General features: G+C 46.6%; 1 protein-coding gene across 1 annotated transcript in view; it reads left to right on the top strand.

The window, feature by feature from the left end:
* LOC140492187 (soluble guanylate cyclase 88E-like) overlaps nucleotides 1–25,760 on the top strand; it is a 275,822-nt gene that overhangs the window by 151,290 nt on the left and 98,772 nt on the right. Inside the window, exons 3-5 of the mRNA XM_072591046.1 lie at nucleotides 7,573–7,712; nucleotides 10,853–10,987; nucleotides 17,919–18,042. Of these exons, the coding sequence (XP_072447147.1) occupies nucleotides 7,573–7,712; nucleotides 10,853–10,987; nucleotides 17,919–18,042 (399 nt within the window). The remainder of the gene's footprint in view (nucleotides 1–7,572; nucleotides 7,713–10,852; nucleotides 10,988–17,918; nucleotides 18,043–25,760) is intronic.

The following is a 25,760-nucleotide window of genomic DNA, read 5'->3' as shown; positions in this document are numbered from 1 at the left end:
AGAATGAGAGAGAGAGAGAGAGAGAGAGAGAGGCAGTCAGGACTGGGGAAAGAGAGAGAGAGAGAGACAGTCAGGACTGGGGAAAGAGAGAGAGAGAGAGGCAGTCAGGACTGGGGAAAGAGAGAGAGAGAGAGGCAGTCAGGACTGGGAAAAGAGAGAGAGAGAGGCAGTCAGGACTAGGGAAAGTGAGAAACAGACAGGTTTGGGGAAAGAGAGGGACAGACAGGACTGGGGAAAGAGAGAGAGAGAAAGAAAGAGAGGGACAGACAGGACTGGGGAAAGAGAGAGAGAGAGAAAGAGAGAGAGAGACAGACAGGACTGGGGAAAGAGAGAGAGAGAAAGAGAGAGAGAGAAAGCCAGGAGTGGGGAAAGAGAGAGAGAGAGTGAGAAAGCCAGGAGTGGGGAAAGAGAGAGAGAGAGAGAGAGAGTGACAGGAGTGGGGAAAGAGAGAGAGAGAGAGAGAGAGAGTGACAGGAGTGGGGAAAGAGAGAGAGAGAGAGAGAGAGAGTGACAGGAGTGGGGAAAGAGAGAGAGAGAGAGTGACAGGAGTGGGGAAAGAGAGAGAGAGAGAGAGAGTGACAGGAGTGGGGAAAGAGAGAGACAGACAGGAGTGGGGAAAGAGAGAGACAGACAGGACTGGGGAAAGACAGAGACAGACAGGACTGGGGAAAGACAGAGAGAGAGAGAGAGAGAGAGAGACAGGACAGGGGAAAAAGAGAGAAAGCCAGGTCTGGGGAAAGAGAGAGACTAACAGAACAGGGGAAAGAAAGAGACAGACAGGACTAGGGAAAGAGAGAGACAGACAGGATTGGGGAAAGAGAGGGACAGACAGGATTGGGGAAAGAGAGAGACAGAGAGAGAGAGACACTGACAGGACTGGGGAAGGGGAGAGGCAAAGAGGGCTGGGCAAAGTGAGAGACAGACAGTTCTGCGGAAAGAGAGAGACAGACAGGATTGGGGAACGAGAGAGAGAGTCAGGACTGGGGAAAGAGAGAGACAGACAGGAAGGGGAAAGAGAGCGACAGAAAGAGAGACAGACAGGACTGGGGAACAAAAGAGACAGACAGGACTGGGGAAAGAGAGAGACAGACAGGACTGGGGAAAGAGAGAGTCTAACAGGACAGCAGAAAGAGAGAGAGAGAGAGAGAGAGAGAGAGAGAGACAGAACCGGGGAAAAAGAGAGACAGCCAGAACTGCGGAAAGAGAGAGGTTAACAGGTCTGGAGAAAGAGAGACAGACAGACAGGACTGGAGAAAGAGAGACAGTCAGGACCGGCAAAAGAGTGAGACAGACAGGACTAGGGAAAGAGAGAGACTAACAGTACAGGGGAAAGAGAGAGACAGATAGGACTGGGGAATGAGAGAGACAGACAGAACTGGGGAAAGAGAGAGACTGAAAGGACTGTGGAAAGAGAGAGAGAGAGTACTCGGTTAAAAGAGAGACAGACAGGACTGGGGAAAGAGAGAGATAGTTAGGAATGGAGAAAGAGAGAGACAGTCAGGACTGGGGAAAGAGAGAGACAGTTAGGACTGGGGAAAGAGAGAGACAGTTAGGACTGGGGAAAGAGCGAGTCGGAAAGGACGGGGAAAGAAAGGGATAGAGAGAGAGAGACAGACTCACAGGACTGGGGAAAGAGAGATGGACAGGACGGGAAAAGAGAGAGAGACAGACAGACAGAGTGGACTGTGGAAAGAGAGAGACAGGATTGGGGAAAGAGAGAGACAGACTGGACTGGGGAAAGAGAGAGACAGCGAATAAGAGGGAGCGAGAGAGAGACAGACAGGACTGGGGAAAGACAGAGACAGACAGGACTGGGGAAAGAGAGAGACAGTTAGGACTGGGGAAAGAGAGAGACAGTTCGGACTGGGGAAAGAGAGACAGAGATCAGACTGGGGAAAGAGAGAGACAAAGAGGACTGGGGAAAGAGAGAGGCAGTCAGGACTGGGGAAAGAGAGAGGCAAAGAGGACTAGGGAAAGTGAGAGACAGACAGGTTTGAGGAAAGAGAGAGAGAGAGAGACAGCCAGGTCTGGGGAAAGAGAGAGAGAGCGCCAGGTCTGGGGAAAGAGAGAGAGAGAGCCAGGTCTGGGGAAAGAGAGAGACAGACAGGACTGGGGAAAGACAGAGAGAGAGAGAGAGAGAGAGACAGGACAGGGGAAAAAGAGAGAAAGCCAGGTCTGGGGATAGAGAGAGACTAACAGGACAGGGGAAAGAAAGAGACAGACAGGACTAGGGAAAGAGAGAGACAGACAGGATTGGGGAAAGAGAGGGACAGACAGGATTGGGGAAAGAGAGAGACAGAGAGAGAGAGACACTGACAGGACTGGGGAAGGGGAGAGGCAAAGAGGGCTGGGCAAAGTGAGAGACAGACAGTTCTGCGGAAAGAGAGAGACAGACAGGATTGGGGAACGAGAGAGAGAGTCAGGACTGGGGAAAGAGAGAGACAGACAGGAAGGGGAAAGAGAGCGACAGAAAGAGAGACAGACAGGACTGGGGAACAAAAGAGACAGACAGGACTGGGGAAAGAGAGAGACAGACAGGACTGGGGAAAGAGAGAGTCTAACAGGACAGCAGAAAGAGAGAGAGAGAGAGAGAGAGAGAGAGACAGAACCGGGGAAAAAGAGAGACAGCCAGAACTGCGGAAAGAGAGAGGTTAACAGGTCTGGAGAAAGAGAGACAGACAGACAGGACTGGAGAAAGAGAGACAGTCAGGACCGGCAAAAGAGTGAGACAGACAGGACTAGGGAAAGAGAGAGACTAACAGTACAGGGGAAAGAGAGAGACAGATAGGACTGGGGAATGAGAGAGACAGACAGAACTGGGGAAAGAGAGAGACTGAAAGGACTGTGGAAAGAGAGAGAGAGAGTACTCGGTTAAAAGAGAGACAGACAGGACTGGGGAAAGAGAGAGATAGTTAGGAATGGAGAAAGAGAGAGACAGTCAGGACTGGGGAAAGAGAGAGACAGTTAGGACTGGGGAAAGAGAGAGACAGTTAGGACTGGGGAAAGAGCGAGTCGGAAAGGACGGGGAAAGAAAGGGATAGAGAGAGAGAGACAGACTCACAGGACTGGGGAAAGAGAGATGGACAGGACGGGAAAAGAGAGAGAGACAGACAGACAGACAGAGAGGACTGTGGAAAGAGAGAGACAGGATTGGGGAAAGAGAGAGACAGACTGGACTGGGGAAAGAGAGAGACAGCGAATAAGAGGGAGCGAGAGAGAGACAGACAGGACTGGGGAAAGACAGAGACAGACAGGACTGGGGAAAGAGAGAGACAGTTAGGACTGGGGAAAGAGAGAGACAGTTCGGACTGGGGAAAGAGAGACAGAGATCAGACTGGGGAAAGAGAGAGACAAAGAGGACTGGGGAAAGAGAGAGGCAGTCAGGACTGGGGAAAGAGAGAGGCAAAGAGGACTAGGGAAAGTGAGAGACAGACAGGTTTGAGGAAAGAGAGAGAGAGAGAGACAGCCAGGTCTGGGGAAAGAGAGAGAGAGCGCCAGGTCTGGGGAAAGAGAGAGAGAGAGCCAGGTCTGGGGAAAGAGAGAGAGAGAGCCAGGTCTGGGGAAAGAGAGAGAGAGAGCCAGGTCTGGGGAAAGAGAGAGAGAGAGAGCCAGGTCTGGGGAAAGAGAGAGAGAGAGAGAGAGAGAGAGATAGGACAGGGAAAGAGAGAGACAGACAGGATTGGGGAAAAAGAGAGAAAGCCAGGACTGGGGAATGAGAGAGATAGACAGGACTGCGGAACAAGAGAGCGAGACAGGACGGGGAAAGAGAGAGACAGTTAGGAATGGGGAAAGAGAGAGACAGTTAGGACTGGGGAAAGAGAGCAAGAGACAGGACTGGGGAAAGAGAGACAGAGACTGGACTGGGGACAGAGAGAGACAAAGAGGACTGGGAAAGAGAGAGACAGTTAGGACTGGGGAATGAGAGAGACAGACAGAACTGGGGAAAGAGAGAGACTGAAAGGACTGTGGAAAGAGAGAGAGAGAGTACTCGGTTAAAAGAGAGACAGACAGGACTGGGGAAAGAGAGAGATAGTTAGGAATGGAGAAAGAGAGAGACAGTCAGGACTGGGGAAAGAGAGAGACAGTTAGGACTGGGGAAAGAGAGAGACAGTTAGGACTGGGGAAAGAGCGAGTCGGAAAGGACGGGGAAAGAAAGGGATAGAGAGAGAGAGACAGACTCACAGGACTGGGGAAAGAGAGATGGACAGGACGGGAAAAGAGAGAGAGACAGACAGACAGAGAGGACTGTGGAAAGAGAGAGACAGGATTGGGGAAAGAGAGAGACAGACTGGACTGGGGAAAGAGAGAGACAGCGAATAAGAGGGAGCGAGAGAGAGACAGACAGGACTGGGGAAAGACAGAGACAGACAGGACTGGGGAAAGAGAGAGACAGTTAGGACTGGGGAAAGAGAGAGACAGTTCGGACTGGGGAAAGAGAGACAGAGATCAGACTGGGGAAAGAGAGAGACAAAGAGGACTGGGGAAAGAGAGAGGCAGTCAGGACTGGGGAAAGAGAGAGGCAAAGAGGACTAGGGAAAGTGAGAGACAGACAGGTTTGAGGAAAGAGAGAGAGAGAGAGACAGCCAGGTCTGGGGAAAGAGAGAGAGAGCGCCAGGTCTGGGGAAAGAGAGAGAGAGAGCCAGGTCTGGGGAAAGAGAGAGAGAGAGCCAGGTCTGGGGAAAGAGAGAGAGAGAGCCAGGTCTGGGGAAAGAGAGAGAGAGAGAGCCAGGTCTGGGGAAAGAGAGAGAGAGAGAGAGAGAGAGAGATAGGACAGGGAAAGAGAGAGACAGACAGGATTGGGGAAAAAGAGAGAAAGCCAGGACTGGGGAATGAGAGAGATAGACAGGACTGCGGAACAAGAGAGCGAGACAGGACGGGGAAAGAGAGAGACAGTTAGGAATGGGGAAAGAGAGAGACAGTTAGGACTGGGGAAAGAGAGCAAGAGACAGGACTGGGGAAAGAGAGACAGAGACTGGACTGGGGACAGAGAGAGACAAAGAGGACTGGGAAAGAGAGAGACAGTTAGGACTGGGGAAAGAGAGAGACGGACAGGACGGGGAAAGAGAGAGAGAGAGAGAGAGACAGACAGACTCACAGGACTGGGGAAAGAGAGGGGCAAAGAGGGCTGGGGAAAGTGAGAGACAGACAGTTCTGGGGAAAAAGAGGACAGACAGAATTGGATAAAGAGAGAGTCAGACAGGATTGGGGAAAGAGAGAGACAGCGAATGAGAGGGAGCGAGAGAGAGTCAGACAGGACTGGGGAAAGAAAGAGGCAGTCAGGACTGGGGAAAGAGAGACAGAGACACACAGTGACAGGACTGGGGAAGGGGAGAGGCAAAGAGGGCTGGGCAAAGTGAGAGACAGACAGTTCTGTTGAAAGAGAGAGACAGTCAGGACTGGGGAAAGAGAGACAGACAGACAGGACTGGGGAAAGAGAGAGAGAGACAGGACTGGGGAAAAAGAGAGAGAGAGAGAGAGAGACAGGACCGCGGAAAGAAAGAGACAGACAGTTCTGTGGAAAGAGAGAGACAGACGGGACTGGGGAAAGAGAGAGACAGACAGGACTGGGGAAAGAGAGAGACAGACGGGACTGGGGAAAGAGAGAGACAGCCAGGACTGGGGAAAGAGAGACAGACAGGACTGGGGAAAGAGAGAGACAGCCAGGACTGGGGAAAGAGAGAGACATCAGGACTGGGGAAAGTGAGAGAGACATCAGGACTGGGGAAAGTGAGAGAGACAGAGAGAGAGAGAGACTGGACTGCGGAAAGAGAGAGACATCAGGACTGGGGAAAGAGAGAGAGAGAGAGAGAGAGAGAGAGACCGGACTGGGGAAAGAGAGAGGCAAAGAGGGCTTGGGAAAGTTAGAGACAGACAGTTCTGTGGAAAGAGGGAGGCAGCCAGGTCTGGGGAAAGAGAAAGACTGTCAGGTCTGTGGAAAGAGAGAGACAGACAGGATTGGGGAACTAGAGGGACAGATAGGACTGGCGAAAGAGAGAGACAGATCGGAAGGGGAAAGAGAGCGACAGAAAGAGCGACAGACAGGACTGGGGAAAAAGAGAGACAGCCAGAACTGCGGAAAGAGAGAGGCTAACAGGTCTGGAGAAAGAGAGACAGACAGACAGGACTGGGGAAAGAGAGAGAGAGACATGACTGTGGAAAGAGAGAGTACTCGGGTAAAAGAGAGACAGACTGGACTGCAGGAAGAGAGAGGCTAACAGGTCTGGAGAAAGAGAGAGACAGACAGGACTGGGGAAAGAGAGCGAGAGACAGGACTGGGGAGAGACAGAGACCGGACTGGGGACAGAGAGAGACAAAGAGGACTGGGAAAGAGAGACAAAGAGGACTGAGGAAAGAGAGAGTCGGACAGGAAGGGGAAAGAGAGAGATAGAGAGAGAGGCAGACTCACAGGACTGGGGAAAGAGAGAGGCAAAGAGGACTGGGGATAGAGAGACGGACAGGACGGGAAAAGAGAGAGTGAGGCAGACAGACAGAGAGGACTGTGGAAAGAGAGAGACAGGATTGGGGAAAGAGAGACAGAGACCGGACTGGGGAAAGAGAGAGACAGATAGGACTGGGGAAAGAGAGAGTCGGACAGGACGGGGAAAGAGAGAGATAGAGAGAGAGAGACAGACTCACAGGACTGGGGAAAGAGAGAGGCAAAGAAGGCTGGAGAAAGAGAGACGGACAGGACGGGAAAAGAGAGAGAGGCGGACAGACAGACAGGACTGGGGAAAGAGGGACACAGGCAGGATAGGAGCATGAGGGCGATAGAGATAGGACTGGGGAAACAGTGAAATAGGCAAGCCTAGGGAAAGTGAGAGAGAATAAGAGACAGACAGAACTGGGTTAAGTGAGAGAGAACGAGAGACAGAGGAATGGGGAATGTTAGAGAGAACGAGAAACGGAGGAATGGGGAAAGCAAAACAGGATAAAGTGAGAGAGAGAAAGAGAGACTGGGAGGAATGGGGAATGCAGAAGAGAATGGGAGACAAGCAAGACTGGAGAAAGTGAGAGAGAAAGAGAGATGGGCAGGACTGGGGAAAGTGAGGGGGGTACAGAGGGCAGAGACTGGCAACACTGGGAACCAAAGGGAGAAAGAGAGAGAAAAAGGACTGGGCATTGAGATAGAGTTTCTCCTCCTTTCCGTGCACCGTAACCTCTGGAATCCCATCAATATTATATCCTTCCACCACCACCTCATCTTTCACATGCAGCATCATTTCAAATTAAGAGAGAGAACCTGCTCTGCATTCCGTTTGGTGTTTGTCTATTCTGTGGTGATGTTCTCCATGTGGAATGACTGATTTTGTTCACTCAGACTTGTCTCTTTCTCAGCTTATCCTGCCTTACTCTGCTTGTTCCTCACACTCCTCCAACCCGAGCATCCCCCCCCTACATTCAATATTGTTTATCAAACACTGAGAACACCTCCCCATTCTTTGTTGATCTGTTTGTGGTTCAGTTGTGCTTTCCCCATCCTGTGCTGGTTTTCACCAACATATTCCTCCCCCCACCTCCCCCTCCCCATGATGTGATGTCTGTCTGTCTTTCTCTCTCTCCCCATTCCCCCAGGTCCTGGGCAGGCATGTGCGTGACTTTGTGAACGGTTTGGACAATCTTCATGAGTACCTGCGCTTCAGCTACCCCAAGGTCCAGCCCCCTACCTTCTTCTGTCAGGAGGAGTCAGCCACAGGAGTCACCCTTCACTACAGGTACACCAAACATGGCCCTCAATGATGAACTGTGGGGTTAGGACGAAGGTGAAGGGTCAGGGGTTACTGGTGTGGAGGGATCCCATAGGTAAGGGGTTATTGATGTTGGGAGTGGTGATGAGGGATTTGAAGGGTCAAGGGATACTAGCACCGGGAGAAGACGGTTGAGAAGAGTCAAGGGTTAGAGGCCCCAACTGAACAATGTCAGACATGAGGAATTTGGTAAAACTCTCTCCTCTGACTCATAAGGTTCCAGCTTCAAGTCCTATTCCTGGGCATGAGCGCAAAAATCAAGGTTGACACTGCAGTGTGATACTGTGGAAGTGCTGCACTGTTGAAGCTGCTGACTTTCAAATGATGTATTACTTAAGGCCCCACCTGCTCCTTTGGTAGATGTAGCACTGTTTTCAAGAAGAGGTGGAGAATTCTCCACTGTGTCCTTAACAATATCCATCCCTCCAACGAGCAGGTTGTCTATATCACATTATTGTTTGTGGGTTCATGCTGTACCTAAATTGGCTGCTTTGTTTCTTTCCTTCTTTCATGGGAATTTATTGTCCTTGAATGGAGTGACTTGTTCAATCCTAGTCACAGTGGGTCTGGAGTTATGTGTAGGTCAGAGTGGATAAGGACACAGATTTCCTTCCCTGAAGACATTAATGAACCAGATGTAGCTTTTTGACACAAAAATAGAAATTGCTGGAGAAAATCAGCAGGCCTGGCAGCATCTGTGGAGGGAAAGCAGTTAACATTGAGTCCAATGACCCTTCTTCAGCACATTTCAGATTTCCAGTTCTTTGTTTAATTTTTGATTTTGATGACACAAAATTTGTGGCATAGTTGATAGCGAAGAAGGTTATCTAAGTGTGTGACAGAATCTTGAACGATCAGGCCTGTGGGCTGACAAGTGGCAGATGGAGTTGAATGCAGATAAATGCAAGGTGTTTAAATTTGGTAAGACAAATCAGGGCAGGACTTACACAGTTAATGGTAGGTTCCTTGTTGTTGAATAGAGGCACTTAGGGTTGCAGGTACATAGTTCCTTGAAAGTGGCATTACAAGTAGACAGCGTGGCGTGAAGAAAGCATTTGGCACCCTTGTTTTCATTGGTCAGAGCATTGAGTATAGGAGTTGGGACATCATGTTGCAGCTGTAGAAGACATAGGTAAGGCCATATTTGGAGTACTGCATACAATTCTGGTCATCCTGCTAGAGGTAGTTTGTTATTAAACTAGAAAGATGCCGAGTATTACTGAGACTGGAAGGTTTAGGTTATAAGGAAAGGCTGAACAAGCTGGGGCATTTTTGCTGGGGCCTTGACCAAGACTTTTGTATCCTTGTTAGTCACTGGAGAGTTCCCGGAGGACTGGTGAGTGGCTAATGTTGTTCCTCTGTTCATAAATTGAATTAGGGATAATCCAGGAAACTGTAGACCAGTGAGTCTCAAATTGAAGGTTGGGAAGCCATTGGAGAGAATTCTTAGGGGTAGGATTTATGCATCTTTGGAAAAGCATGGCCTAATTAGGGGTAGTCAGCAAAGCTTTGTATGGGGCAGGTCATGTCTTACTAAATTGATAGAATTTTTTGAGGAGGTGACAAAGGTGATCGATGAGGGTAGAGCAGTGGATGTTGTCGACATGGATTTTAGTAAGGCTTTTGACAAGGTCCCTCATGCTAAGCTCATCCAGGAGATTAAGATAGATGGGATCCACGATGACTTGGCCCGTGGACTCAGAATTGGCTGGCCCATAGAAGGCAGAGGGTCATGGTGGAAGCATGTTTTTCAGACTGGAGATCTGTGACTATTGGTTTTCCACAGGGATCCATACTGGGACCTCTGCTGTTTGTGATATAGATGAGTGACATGGAAGAACATGTCGATGGGTGAGTTAGTCAGTTTGCAGATGATACAAAGATTGGTAGAGTTGTGGATAGTTAAGAAGGTTGTCAAAGGATATAACAGGATAGAGATCAGTTGTAGATAGGGTTGGCAAGTGGCAGACAGTTTAATCTGGGTAAGTGTGAGGTGCTGTACTTTGGGGGAATCAAATGTTAAGGAAAAGTATACAGTTAATGGCAGGATCCTGAACAGCATTGATGTACACAGTGATCTTGTGGTTCAAGTCCATTGCTCCCTGAAAGCAGCCACGCAAGGAGGTAGGGTGGTAAAGAAGGCATATGGCATGCTTGCCTTTATTGATTGGGGAATTGAGTACAATGGTTAGGATGTCGTGTTGCAGATTTATAAGACATTAGTTAGGCCACACTTAGAGTATTGTGTTCAATTCTGGTTGCCAGACTACAGGAAGGATATTGAGGCTTTGGAGAGAGTGCAGAAGAGGTTTACCAGCATGTTGTTTAGATTAGAACGTAGAAGCTATAAGGAGATGCTAGAAAAACTTGGGTTGTTTTCTCTGGAGTGGCAGAGGCTGAGGGGAGAGGGAGAAAGTTCAAAGGAGATGTGAGGGGCATGTTTTTTTACACAGAGAATGGTAGGAGTCTGGAACGCATTGCCAGGGATGGTGGTGGAGGCAAATACAATAGGGGCTTTTAAGGGGCTTTTAGATAAGATCATGAATATCTAACAAATGGAGTGAAATGGACCAAAGGCAGGCAGAAGGCATTAGTTTAATTTAGTATCATGTTCAGCACAAGATCGTGAGCTGAAGGGCCCATTCCAGTGCCTATGTTCGATATTTTCCCTTGGAGTGTAAGAGGCTGAGGAGTGACCTTGTAGAGTTTTATAATGTCACGGGGGACATAGATAAGTGAATAGCCAAGGTCTGTTCCCCAATATAGGGGAGTCCAAAACTTGAGAGCCTAAGTTTAAGGTGAGAGGGGAAAGATTTTATAAAGGCGTGAGGGGCAACTTTTTAACACAGAGGGTGGTGCGTATATGGAACGAACTACCAGAGGAAGTGGTAGAGGTGGATGCAAATAGAACTTTAAAAGACATTTGGGCATAGACATGGATGGGAAAGGTTTAGAGGGATACGGGCCAAGGCAAAAGTGAGGACTGTCCCTAGGGCCAATAGATTAGTCACGGTCTCCCCATGTTCCTACATTACAATTTTGTCCAAGCTGCATTATATTCAACAGTTGTAATTCAAGGCTTTATTTTATCTTCATGGTCATGACAGGAGCAAACGGAAAGGCTATCTTCATTATGCCATGGGACAGCTACGACAGATGGGCAAGCAATTCTATGACACGGATATTCACGTGGAGGTGCTGTCAGAGCAGTTGGTCGGGGACTACTCCCATGTCACCATGAGGTATTGGAGCTGATGGGAAGGAAATGGATGAATTGTTTGCCTCAGGCAGTAACAGGGTCCAAACAGGAGATGATCAAGTCAAAACTCTGGAACTTTCTCCCTAACGGCACTTAATGTCCTGGTACCTGAAGGGTTGCAGCAGTTCAGAAAGGCAACTGACTGTCACCTTAGAACAGTACAGCACAGGAACTGGCCCTTCGGCCCACAATAATGGAACAAAAGTGATGCCATGGCACGGTGGCTCAGTGATTTGTTATGGACTGGGCCACACCCCCTCAAAATATTTTAACAAGGTAGCTGAGACCCTAACTTTTTCCTATTTTAAAGGCAGATGTGAAGTGGGTGTCCTAGGTGTGATGCAACTGGTCAAACCACTCAGCTTTAAGCAAAACAGAATTTATGAAAACACTACAGCTGAAACATGAGCAAAAGAAAGTAGGATTTAGAATAACAACTATTAGAAAACTGAACCGAACTGACACAGCAACTTAACAAAGGAGCTGTTCCAATCCCATAACATCCCATGAACACACCCCCTTGGCAAAAGGTAAATTCAAACATAGGTTCTTATAGACAGGAGAGATTTCAGAGAGAAAAGTAGGCCAGGATTCATCTGCTGAAGCTTGGAACTTTTATCTGCACTGCCCAGCTTCTCTGTATGTTACAACTGAACCAAACTAGAAAAAAAACCCACCTGAGCTGGGTGAACTGGCCACTCCCCTGCCATTGTTAAACTGGGCTCTTTCCAGACATTTCAGAACCTCTTTCTTTACCACCTCTCAAAAAAAAACCCAGGACAAAATAACATTGTTAAAGTCACAACATCTTCACAGGTTAGTGCCTTACAATGCCAGGAACATAGGCCCAATTCCAGCCTCAAGCGACTGTATATGTGGAGTTTTCACATTCTCCCCGTGTCTGCATGGGTTCCTAATGGGTACTCCATTTTCCTCCCACAGTCCAAAGATGTTAGGCGGTCAGGTGGACTGACCAGGCAAAATACAGGGTTGGGGGGGTGGGGGAGGGGGGTGGGAAACACTTTGCAGGATTGGTGTGGACTCAATGAACCAAATGGTCTGCTTCCACCCTGTAGAGATTGTATGAGCTGTTTTATAATGTAAACTAATCCCTTCTGCCTGCCCTTGTCCCATATCCGTCTGTTCTTTGCATATTTATGTGTTTACCCAAAAGCCCCTTCAATGCTCCTAATGTATCTCTACCACCACCCCTGCCAACACATTCAAGGCACCAACCATTCTCTGTGTAAAAACTTGCCCCTCACATCTCTGGTGAACTTTCCCTCTCTCACCTTAAGTGCACACCCTCTAGTAATAGATATTTCAGTGCTGGGAAGAAAAGTCTCTGACTGCCAACCCTATCTATGCATCTTAATTTTATAAACTTCTATCATGTCTCCCCTCAGCCTCTGCCACTCCAGAGAAAACAACCATAGTTTGTCCAGCCTTTCCTTTTAGCTCATACACTCTAATCCAGGTAGCATCCTCGTCAACCTCTTCTGCACCCTCTCCAAAACCTCCACCTCCTTACTGTAATGTGGCGATCAGAATCGAACACAATACTCTACGTACAACCTAACCAAAGTTTTATAAAACTGCAACATCACTTCCTGACTCTTGTGCTCAATTCCACAACCAATAAAGGCAAGCATGCCTTACGCCTTCTTTACCTCCTAGCTACCTGTGTGGCCACTTTCAGGGAGCTATGGACTTGAACCCTAAGACCCCTCTGTACGTCAATGCTATTCAGGGTCCTGCCATTAACTTAACATTTAATCGCTTTCCCTTAACATTTAATCACCTCTCACTTGGTCGGATTAAACTGCATCTGCCATTTCTCCAACCATTTCCTGCTGTATCCTTTGACAACCTTCTACACTATCCACAACTCCATTGATCTTTGTATCACCTGCAAACTTACTAACCCGCTCACCTACATTTTCATGCAAGTTGTTTAGATATATTACAAACAGTAGAGGTCCCAGTGTGGATCCCTGTGGAACACCACTAGTCACGGACCTCCAGCCTGAAAAACACCCCTCCACCGCTACCCTCTGTCTTCTATGGGCAAGGCAACTCTGAATCCGAATGGCCAAGTCACTGTGGATCCCATACATCTTAATCTTCTGGATTAGCCTACTGTGAGGGACCTTGTCAAAAGCCTTACAAACATCCACGTAGACAACATCCACTGCTCTTCCCTTGTCGATCACCCTCGTCACCTTCTCAAACAAATCAATTGGCATGGTGGAATGGCATGGGTCCGCAGGGTAGCTCAATGTTAGGACTGCTGCCTCACAGCACCAGGGACCCAGGTTTGATTCCAGCCTTGGGCAACTGTCTGTGTGGAGTTTACACATTCATCCCATGTCTGCATGGGTTTCCTCCGGGTCCTCTGGTTTCCTCCCACAGTACAAAGATGTGCAGGTCAGGTGAATTGGCCATGCTAAATCGCCCATAGTGTTCAGAGATGTGTAGGTTAGGGGTAAAAGTAGAGTAAAGGGGCATGAGTTTGGGTGGGATACTCTTCAGAGGATCGGTATGGACTTATTGGGCCAAAGGGCCTATTTCCACACTGTAGGGATTCTAAAAAAAAACAAGTTCATAAGACATCTGCCTTATACAAAGCTATGCAGACTGTCGGCCATACTATTCCAAATGTGTGTAAACCCTATCCCTAAGAATTCTCTCCAATAGCTTCCCAACCACTGACATGAGTCTCATCATTCTATGATTTCCTGGATTATCCCTATTTGCCTTCTTGAACAGGGGAACAGCTCTTGGACCTCTCCAGTGGCCAGCAAGGATACAAAGATCTTGATCAATGCCCCAGCAATCTCTTGTCTTGCCTCTCTCAATAATCTGGGGGAGCTATCGATCAGGCCCTGGGGACCTATCCACCTTAATGCTCTTCAGGAGACCCAACATCATTTATTTCTTGGCATCAAAATGCCCTAGCATATTAGCATGTTCCACACAAATCTCATTATCTTCCGTATCCTTCTGCTGGGTGATTACTGAAGCAAAATACTCATTTAGGATCTTGTTGACATCCTCTGCCTCCAAGCACAAACTTTCCACCTTGAGTGGTCCTTCCCTTTCCTGAGTTATCCTCTTTCTCTTAATGTATGTAGAGAATGCCTTGGGATTCTCTTTAACTCTACTTGCCAAGGATATCACAGTCCCTTCACGCTCTCCTAACTCCCTGCCTGCGATCTTTCCTGCTTCCTTTATCTTCCTCACAGGCCCTGTCACATTTACTTTCTTAAACCTTACATATTTCCTTTTTCTTTTTAAACTAAATTTATAAACTCCTTTGTCATCCAAAGGTCCCTTACCTTGCCATTCTTATCCTTCCTCTTTGCTGGAACATGCCAATCCTGAACTCTGCTCCCACATATATTATACTGCAGTATAAGCCTATCAGAGTGATTGCACCCTTTTTATTTTTGAGCTCTCCCCATATTGACTCAGTGGATGAGCCCTCCAGTACATCCTCTCTGAGTGCAGCAATAACATTCTCCCTCATTAGTAATACAACTCCTCGGCCTGGTTTACCTCACTCTCTAACTTGTATAAATCAAAGAAACCTTGGAACATTGAGCAGCTAGTCTTGTCCCTCTCTCAACGCAAGTCTCAGTAATGGCCACAACATCATATTCTCCTTGTACTGATGCAGGCTCTAAGCTCATCTGCCTTACCAACAATACTCGTTGAGCTGAAATAAGTACACTTCAGCCCATCAGCCCAATCGTGTTCATTTTCCTGTCTCTGCCTGTCCTTTCTTTCTGTTTTACTGGCCACAACGTCAACCTTCCCCTCAATCCCTCCACTTGCCGACCTGCTGCTCTGGTTTCCTTCTCCCATCACTCTTAAGTAAACTCTCCTGAGTAGCACTAGCAAACCCCCCTGCAAGGATATTGGTTCCCCTCCAGTTTAGGTGTAACTCATCCCACTTGTACAGGTCACTTCTGCCCCAGAAGAGATCATTGTGATCCAAGAACCTGAAACCTGCTCCTTAGCCAAACATTCATTTGTCCTATTTTTCTATTTCTATAGCACATGACACCAGGTGTAATCCAGAGATTACAACCTTTGAAATCTTGCTTGTTAACCTAGCTTCCTGAACTCTTGGTGCAAGACCTCATTCCTCACTTTGTCCATACCATTGGCACCAACATGTACCATGACCTCTAACCCATCACCTTTCAGGATGTCCTGGAGCTGTTCACTGACATCCCTGACCCTGGCACAAGGCAGGCAACACACCAACCTGGAGTCACGTCTTCAGCCACAGATGCGCCTGTCTACTCCCCTGATTAAAGAATCCCATATCACTATTGCTCTTCCTTTCCTCTTCCTCCCCCTCCCCTGTCGTTACATCACTTGTGGTGCCAGAAGCTTGGCTCTGACCCCACTCCTGAGGTACCAGCACCCTCAGCAGCTTCCAAAATGGCATACCAGTTGTAAATCAAAGAAACCTTGGAACATTGAGCAGGCCATTCTGTCCCTCTCTCAACCTAAGTCTCAGAAATGGCCACAACATCATAGTCCCACGTACTGATCCAGGATCTAAGCTCATGTGCCTTCGGATGAGGACGTCCGCAGGACAATCTGCGTTGGGCAAAAAATGAAGGCCTGGCTGGCAACACCTATATCCTGAGAATTAAAAAGAAAGAAATAACTTTAGACATGGGGAATCTCAGTCCTTCAATGATCCCTGTCCCTCAGATCCAATGGAACTTCGTGGATAGTGGCAGGTCAAAGGCTATACCTAAACCGTGGTTTTCATACTTTAGTTTTTAAAATGAATCAATAGCGAAATCCTTTAGGATGAAAGGAAACATAGGGCTTCAGAAGAAAACATTCAAAATGTGGAGAGCATTGCTTTGCTCCATCATTCAGGTGCACATGGACTTAGGAAAGTAAGGAAGACAGGACAGGAGAGGAGGCGTTGTTATAAATTCCAAATTTTGGTCAATCAGAATTAATAAAAATCAGTTCAGGTTAACTACAACTTCCCAGAAGTCAGTGTCCAATGCTAGCTTCCTCAGCGAGCTGGGGCCAGCATTTTACCTGCCGGGAATCAAACTGGAAACTTCTTTGAAGTCAACAATTTGGAGACAGAGAGAGATGGAGGGTCTGGGGCAGACTGCCAACTCTGCCTGAAGGTCAAACAGCAACTGACTTAGAATCTCAGCTTTGTAGATTTAATTCAACAAGCTCAGAAGTCAGTTATGTTATTTACAAAAAGACATTTCAGAGGCTGATGGCCCATCTCAATGGACTAAATGGAAGGTCATTAGAGTAACAGAGTAACATTACCTCTTCCATTAGAACTCCTATCGTGATATGGAACAATAACTGTAAAAGCATTTGTGGCTATTTCATTGGAGAGTATCCTGAGGTTCTGGACCTCTTTCCCACTCTTTCTTGGTTGTTGTCTCTCTCAAAATACACACAATGTCTTCCTGCCTTTCCTACTCAGTTTGATGAGAGGGTGTCGTAAACAAACACAACCTCTGGCCTTGCCTTTTAATGAAAGGCAAAAAAGCTTTGCGTTTCTGACAAGAGACTCTGCTCAGGGCTCCCCCTGAAATGTAGAGCTGTCTTTCCATCCTGACAATCCTCTTGTTGCGTCGAACTGCTGGGGCAAATCATGGGCCCATTTCACAGCATTCTGCTGCTGTGTTCTGAAACATAAAGGTCCAGAGTCACAGCCGGTCACTGACAGCAGCTGTCAAACTATATACACGTCAGCTAAGCCAGGAGGGTCAGGCGAGTGTTTGGTAAGTGGTAAGCCAGATGGCTAGAGCAGGGTGCTAGATGCCAGGTTGGTAAGGTTCCAGATGGGCAAGGTGGTAGGTAAATGACACGGGTAGGAAGGGTGGATGGGATAAATGAAGCAGGGGAAGCAGGGAGGGGTGGAGGAGTTCAGGTGAGAGAATCAGCTCCCATGGCAGGCAAATAGGAGCCCAGGTCCCATGGGGTCAGAGGGCAGACAGATCAGAGGAGGATGCAGTGACTAGGTCCTGGGCAGGGAGGAGGCACATACAGTTTGGAGTGGGGCAAGTCTGGATCAGGAAAAGGGGAAAATGTGGATTCTGTGGGGGTGAGAGGGCAGTCAGGTCAAAGAGTAGAAGTGGGTTGGGGCGGCGGTGGGGGTCAGTGGGGGTGGAGGTTGGTAGGGTCAGGTTGTGCTCGAGGCACAAAGTGGGGGTGGGGGGGGGCGTGTTGGGTCTAAAGTAGGTGATATGGGGTTGGCTGGACCAGGTGAGGGTGGTGTGCAAGAGGAATCAGGTTCAAAAGCAAGGGAGCTGGAGGTGGAGAGAAGTAGATGGCAGAGAGATGGATTGTGAGAGAAAGGGGTAGTGGCATGGGAAGGTTGTGCGAGGAGATGAAAGAGGTCATTTTGAAGAGGGATGGGTCTTTTGGCAGAGGCATCAGGTCAATATCTGGAGGGTGTGTACTTTGTTGGGGAGAGTGGGTGGAGGGGTGTGGAAGTGAGATAAGTATTGGGTCGTTTAATCAAGAGTTAGCCTTTGTAATTAGTGATCTAAGTTTTCCTGAGTAACTATTTTACTGAACTGCATCAATACACCACATGTCCTCCCAATCCACTCTGCTTTAAAATGGTAACTTTCACAGAGTTCCAGCTGGAGGGAAGTTGCCCAACAGCATCCCGACTAATTCTTTTAGATTGTTCTATGAAGAGGATTCTGTAGGGCCTCCGTGTGCCTCCCATTGACACCAGAATAACAACTTCTTGAGTTTCAAAATCAGGGCCAATCTGTCTCTCACTCACTCTCTCCCCATCTCCACCACTCCTGTCTCACTCTCTCTCTCTCTCTCTCCAGCTCTCACTATATTTGGGGTTTAAGATTGTTTGCACTTTTCTCTCTGTCACTACACAGGTTGAATTTTGATAACTCAGCTTACCGCTACATTCAGAAGGAGGATACGGACAAGGAGGAGATGTTATCTTTCACCAGTGATTTCTTCTTTGAGGTTTTTCCCTTTAACATTGTCTTCAGACAGGCAAGTGCTATCTGTCTCTCTGCCCTGTTTATGCCATGTCCCATTGGGTCTGCCCTCTGTCCGTACCACTGTCTTTGTTTCCGTTTTATCAACAGTTTATATTGATACACCGAAACAGCTCAAGGTGCTTTGCAGATATGTTATAAAATGAAACCGGTTACATTGGAGCTATATGCTCAGATGACCAAATGCTTTGGTGGAGGGTGGCGGGGGGGGGCTATCAATTTTAGCTGGTTTCCAAAAAGGAAGTAAGTTCTTGAGGTAAAGAGCCATAGACATGTATAGCACGGACCAGATATCTTAACCTAATCTAGTCCTATTTGCCAGCACTTGGCCCATATCCCTCTCAACCCTTCCTATTCATGTACCTTTCCAGATGCCTTTTAAATGTTGCAATTGTACCAGCCTCCACCACTTCCTCTGGCAGCTCATTCCATACACGCACCACCCTCTGCGAGAAAAAGTTATCCCTTAGGTCTCTTTTATATCTTTCCCCTCTCACCCTAAGCCTATGCCCTCTAGTTCTGGACTCCCCCACCCCATGGAAAAGATTTTGTTTATTTACCCTATTCATGCCCCTCATGATTTTCCCCTCCGATGCTCCAGGGAAAATGGCCCCAGCCTATTCAGCCTCTCCCTACAGCTCAAATCCTCCAACCCCAGCCTCTATAAAATAAAATAGATAATGTTTTGAACTGACTACCTCATTAAACTTAAAAGCCTAAGAGCTGGTTTTGCACATGCAAAATAAATTGCTATGAACTATTATCATGTTTTTAACAAGTTGAATGTTACAGAACTTTTTCAGTGGAATTTGAGTAACAAGAAAATAAGTGGAGTGTTGAGGGAGGGAATTCCACAGTATGTTCCATGAAATGGGTGTCAATGATGGAACATCCGAACTTGAGAAGCTTAAGCAGATGGAGTTTGAGGAGGGGAGGTAACTGAAGGATGTAGGGCTGGGGGAAAGATAGGGAGGGGCAAGACTATTGAGGTAATTGAAAACACGGATGAGAATTTTAAAATCAAGTGTGAGTTGCTGAGCACAGAAGTGACAGGGGAACTGGACTGGCTGTGAGCTCAGGTACTGGCAGCAGCATGAGGGTGACCTTAGTGAGGAATATAGGAGAGCAAGTATTGATCACAATTACGAAGCAAAACAGAGGGAGGAAGTAAATTAATGAAAAAGCAAAGAGCGAACTGATGGCTCTGATAAGGCTTCTGGACCTGAGATCCTCACGTTTTAAACGTAGTAACTGCAGAGATAGTGGATGCATTGCCCGTCATCTTCCAAAATTCCCTGCCTTCGGGAAAAATCCCAGTAGATTGAAAATCACCAATGTAAAAAAAGGAGTAAAAAAAGAATAAGGGAGACAGACAACAGGAGTCATAGCCATAAAGTCAGGTCTACAGCACTGGAAAAGGCCCTTTGGCCCATCAAGTTTGCACCAGAAGGCAACCAACCTAACTATGCTAACCCATTTTCCAGCATTTACCCACAGCCTGGTATGCCTTGGCATCACAAATATACATCCAAATACCTCTTAAATATTGCGGGTTTCTGCCTCTATCACCCTGACAGGCAGGGAGTTCCAGATTCCCACCATCCTCTAGGTGAAAAGTTCTCTATCAGATCTCCTCTAAGCCTTGTGCTGTAAACTTTAAATCCATGTTCCCTTCTCATTGATACCTCTACCAAGGGGAAAGGTTTCTTCCTGTCTACCTTCTATATGCCCCCACATCATTTTATACATCTCAATCATGTTCCTCTCTCAATCTCCTCTGTTCTGAAGGAAAACAACTGCAATCTGTCCAATCTCTCTACATAACTGAAATTCTTCAGCCTGGGTAACTTTCTCCTTTGCATTTTGTCCAGGGGTATTGCACCCCTTCTATAACATGAATTCCCAAACTGCTTACCATACTTTAGCTGTGGCCTAACCCAACATTTCATACAGCATCACCTCCCTAGCCTTAAACTCTGTGCCTTGATTAATAAATCAAGTGCACCACACTACTTTATTCACCTGTCCTTCAGGGAACGGGGTACATGCACACCAAGGTCCCTCTGATCCTCGGAGCTTCCTGTGGTCCTATTGTTCAGCTATTCCCTTGCTTCATTTTACCTATCCAAGCACACCACCTCACATTTATCATGACCATTTGCTACTGATCAGCCCATCTGAGCAGCCCATCTAATCTAAGGCTATCTTCCTCATAATTGGGGTGGCATGGTGGCAGAGTGGTTAGCACTGCTGCCTCACAGCACCAGAGATCTGGGTTCAATTCCTGCCTCTGGCAACTGTCTGTATGGAGTTTGCACATTCTCCCCCTGTCTGCGTGGGTTTCCTCCAGGTGCTCTGGTTTCCTCCCACAGTCCAAAGACGAGCAGGTCAGGTGAATTGACCATGCTAAATTGCCCGTAGTGTTAGGTGAAGGAGTAAATGTAGGGGAATGGGTCTGGGTGGGTTGCTCTTCGGAGGGTCATTGTGGACTTGTTGGGCCGAAGGGCCTGTTTCCACACTGTAAGTAATCTAATTTATCATCCCACCAATTTTGGTATCCTCTGTGAACTTACTGATCAACCCATTTAACAAGTCTAAATCATTTATACAGACCCCAAGCTGCAAGGGCCCCAACACTGGCTCCTGTAGAACCCCTGACAGATATCCAGTCAGAGATTCAACCCTCTACCATCACCCTCTACTTCCTGCCAACTGTGCATCCAATTTGGTCAAATATCCTTGGATCCCAAGGGCTCTTACCTCTGCTGTCAGTCTCCCATGAGTGATCTGATCACAAGCAGTCTTGACCATTGGAAAAATGCCCAAATCCAATAGAAGAGCTGGACAGTTAGAAAATTGTAACACAATAAAACAGAGTCAGCCTGATTTTGGGTAAGGAAATTGTGTATGGCAAGTTTTTATGATTTCTTTGACGATGTAGCAAGCAGGGTTTATAAACAGAAATTTGTTGATGCACTGTATTTAGATTGCCAGAGGGGTTTGATAAGGTGTCACATTAAAAAAGGCACAAGTTACAAGCTCATGGTATTAAGATATTAGCAACATTAGACACTGGTTAGCTTACAGGATATACAGCGTAGGGAAAAACGGGTTACCTTCAGGTTGGCAAGCTGTAATGAGTAGTGTATAACGTGGATCAGTGATGGCTGTTCGAAGTATTACAAATACATGAATGAAAGGACTAAATGTACAGTTGCTGAATTTGTCAATGAGGGGGATAAAAAATACTTGTCAAAAATAACAGCATAAAAAAAGGAACAGGAGTAGGCCATTTGGCCCTTGAGCTCAGTCTGCCATTCAACAGATTTAACAGTTTTCACATCCACGTTCCTGCGTTTCCCATAACCCTTTATTCTCCTTCTGACCAAGAATCTATTTCAGTCTTAAATATGCACAAGAACTCTGGCCCCACAGCTCAATGCAGCAATGAGTTCCAAAGATTCACAACACTCCTAGAAAAGAAATTCATCCTCATCTCAGTCTTAAATTGGTGCGCCTTTATTCTGAGACTATTCCCATTGCTCCTAGATCCTCCCATGATTTGACTTATTGATTTTAACTATTTATTGTCATACATACTTTGTAACAAATTACGCTGGAAAGTGTGGCATGGTTGTCGCCATGTTCCGATGCCATCTTAAAACACAAAAATAACCTGAAATAACTTTCCAGTCCTTGATGATAAATGCTCCACACCGGGCTGTGGGCTTGGTAACCAGGCACAAGTCCTTTCACTGTGGTGCCACCTCTGTAACAGAAATGATCACTCTTCAGCAGCATCCCACCTCCACTGATGTCTTTGCTGCACCTCACCAATGTAGACATCACCAGTGTCGCTGAATACCACAATAGTCCAAACACAACTCCACCACAGTGACGATGAAGTTGGCGCTAGGTCCACTTTGACGATGCAAAAGCCATCAGGGACCCAGACTCTCTCCAATGCCAACACCCCAAGTCCGTGCTGGGCCCACCCAAGTCCGCTCAGCATTTGCCCTGTCAAGCCCCTGAAGAGTCCTATATGTTTCAATGAGAACACCTATCATTCTTCTAAACTCCAGTAAGTGAAGCCCCAATCAATTTAATCTTTGCTCATTAAACAATCCCTCCATACAAGGGATCATCTGAGCGGACATTGTGTGAACTGTCTCCAAATGAAATGCTACCTTTCCTTAAATAAGGGGACCCAAACTGTTCTCTGTACATCAGATGTGGTCTCACCAGCATCTTGTATATTGACAGCAAGACTTCCCTACTCTTATGCTTCAGACCCCTTGAAGTAAAAAGAGGTGGAGTGTCTGCAATGGGATATAGAAAGGTTAAATGAAAGGGTAATAAATTAGCAGGGAGGGTAATTGAGAGTGTGTTCATATTGTTGGACAGAACAGAAAAATAGCACATTTTTGAAAAGGGATGGACTTTTGAAGGTTAGAGGACAGAGTGATCTGAGTGACCTGCTTCAGGAATCACACAAAATAAACAAATGAACATACAGGTACAGCAAAAAATGAGGAAGGCAAATGGAAATGTTTAGTTAAATACAAAAGAAATGGAACATAAAAGAGAGGTTTTACTGCAAGGGCTATTGATGAGACTGAGTCTCGCTGCAATGGACAGTTTTATTCTCTGTACGCACAGAGGGTAGAGATGAATCAGAATCAATTTTGCTTCCTGGGATAAAGGGGTTCTCTCGGAAAGATTGGTTGATATCACAGGAGTTTAGGAGAATAAGCATTGGCCTTATTCAAGCGTATGGGATCCTGAGGGGAGTTGTCAATATGATGATATTTCCATGCAAGGGGAAATGGACAATGGGGGTGGGGGGGAAACAATTTCAGAAGATACAGAGATGAGAAGGAATTTCATTTCTAAGAAGGTTTGGAGTGTCCGGAATTCTCATTCCTCGAGAGTAGTGGACACTGAGCTACTGAATCTATTCAAAGCTAGGTTTGACAGATTTTTGATTGATGAAGGGAATCCAGGATTTTGGGAGGAGACAGGAAGTAGAGTTGAGGCAAAATCAGATCAGCCTCAAATTTTATTGAATGGTAGAGCAGGTTCAATAGGCTGAATGGCCATCTCCCACACCTACATCATTGGAATAGTTAATGAACAGGTCATAGAGATGTACAGCATGGAAACAGACCCTTTAGTCCAACTTATCAATCCTGACCAGGTGTCCCAAAATAATCTAGTCCCGTTTGCCAGCACTTGGCCCATATCCCTCTAAACCCTTCCAATTCATACATCCATCCAGATGCCTTTTAAATGTTATATTTATACCAGTCTCCACCGCTTCCTCTGGCAGCTCATTCCATACACACACCATCCTTTGCATGAATAGGTTGCCCTTTAGGACCCTTTTATATCTTTCCCTGCTCACTCTAAACCAATGCCCCCTAGTTCTGGACTCCCCCACCTGAGGGAAAATACCTTGTCTATTTCCCCTATCCATGCCCCTTATGATTTTATAAACCTTTATGAGGTCACCCCTCAGCCTCTGACACTTGAGGGAAAACACCGCCAGCCTATTCAGCCTCTCCCGATAGCTCAAATCCTCCAAGCCTGACAACATCCTTGTAAATCTTTTCTGAACCCTTTCAAGTTTCACAACATCCTTCCGATAGGAAGGAGACCAGAATTGCAGACAATATTGCAAAAGTGGCCTAACAAATGTCTTGTACAGCCGCAACATGACCTCCCAATGCCTACACTCAGTGCCCTCACCAATAAAGATGAGGATATTAGATAAGGGTTAATAGAACATAGAACAGTATAGCACAGGAATGGATCCTTCGAAACATGATGTTATGCTGAACATGATGCCAAATTAATGCCTTCTGCCTGCCCTTGGTCCATAGCCCTCCATTCCTTGTACATTCATGTGCTGATCTAAACTTCCCTTAAATGCCCCGATTGTATCTGCCTCCACCGCCACCCTCTGGCAGCCAGACTCCTACCACTCTCTGTGTAAAACGCGTACCCCTCACATCTCCTTTCAATTTTCCCCCTCTCACCTTAAATGCATGCCCCCTAGTATTAGACGTTTCAATTCTGGTCAGAATTTTTTTCCCAAAAACCCTATCTATGTATCTCATAATTTTATAGGCTTGTGTAGCTTCCACCACTCCAGAAAAAACAACCTGAGTTTCTCTACCTTTTCCTTATAGCTCATACCCTCTAATCTTTTCTGCACCTTCTCCAAAACCTCCACATCCTTCCAGTAAATGTGACAACCAGAACTGAATGTAATACTCCAAGTGTGGCCTAACCAAAGTCTTATAAAGCTGCAACATGACATCCTGACTCTTGTACTCAGTTCCCTGACCAACAAAGGCAAGCATGCCATCCACCTTCTTTACCACCCTGTCTACTTCCATGGCCACTTTCAGGGAGTTATGGACTTGAACCCCAAGACCCCTTAGTACATCAATGTTGTTCAAAGTCCTGCCATTAACTGTACACTTTACCTTAACATTTGATCTCCCAAAGCGTAGTACCTCATACTTGCCCAGATTAAACTCCATCTGCCATTTCTCTAGCTATATCTGCAACTGATTTATATCCCCGTGTAACCTTTGATAACCTTTTACACTATCCACGACTCCATCGATCTTTGTATCATCTGCAAATTGATTAACCTACACATCTATATTTTCATCCAAGTCATTTATATACATCACAAATAGCAGAAATCCCAAGACAGATCCCTGCAGAACACCACTAGTGATGGATCTCCAGTCTGAAAAACACCCTTCCATCACTACCCTCTGCTTTCTATGGGCAAGCCAATTCTTAATCCAAATGGCCAAACCACTATGGATCCCATGCATCTTAATCTTCTGGATGAGCCTACCATGAGGATCTTGTCAAAAGCCTTACTAAAATCCAGGTAGACAACATCCACTGCTCTTCCCTTGTCAATCACCCTTGTCACTCCTCGAAAATTTAATCAACTTATTAAGACATGACCTATCCTGCACAAGGCCATGCTTTTATAAAATAAATCCTATCCCTAAGAATTCTCTCCAATAGCTTCCCAACCACCGATGTGAGACTCACTGGTCTATAGTTTCCTGGATTGTCCCTATTTCCCTTTCTGAGCAGAGGAACAATGTATCTCACAATGTTACTCACCAATCCTCAGGGACCTCTCCAGTCACTAGCAAGGATACAATGATCTTGATCAAGGCCCCAGTAATCTCCTCTCTTGCCTCTCTCAATAACCTGGGGTAGATATCATCAGGGCTGAAAATGTGTTGCTGGAAAAGCGCAGCAGGTCAGGCAGCATCCAAGGAACAGGAGAATCGACATTTCAGGCAGAAGCCCTTCTTCAGGAATCATCAGGCTGTGGTGATTTATCCACCTTAAAGCCCTCCAAGAGAGCGCCACCACTTCTTTCTTGATCTTAGAATGCCCTAGTATATTAGCATGCTCCACATAAATCTCTCTATAGTCTGTATTCTTCTCCTGGATGAATACTGATGCAAAGTACTTTCACCCATATCCTCTGTCGCTAAGCACAAGTTCCCTCCTTTATTCTTGAGTGGTCCTACCATCTCCCTAATTATCCTCTTGTTTTCAATGTATGCATAGAATGCCTTGGGATTCACTTTAACTCTATTTACCAAGGTCATTTCATGGCCTCTCCTTGCTCTCCTAACTCCCTGCTTGAGTATTTCCTGCTTTCTT

Source organism: Chiloscyllium punctatum, chromosome 20, assembly GCF_047496795.1.
Source record: "Chiloscyllium punctatum isolate Juve2018m chromosome 20, sChiPun1.3, whole genome shotgun sequence".
NCBI classification, from domain to species: Eukaryota; Metazoa; Chordata; class Chondrichthyes; order Orectolobiformes; family Hemiscylliidae; genus Chiloscyllium; species Chiloscyllium punctatum.
Note: the sequence above shows the minus strand (reverse complement) of the source record. Positions and strands in the feature narration are given on the sequence as shown.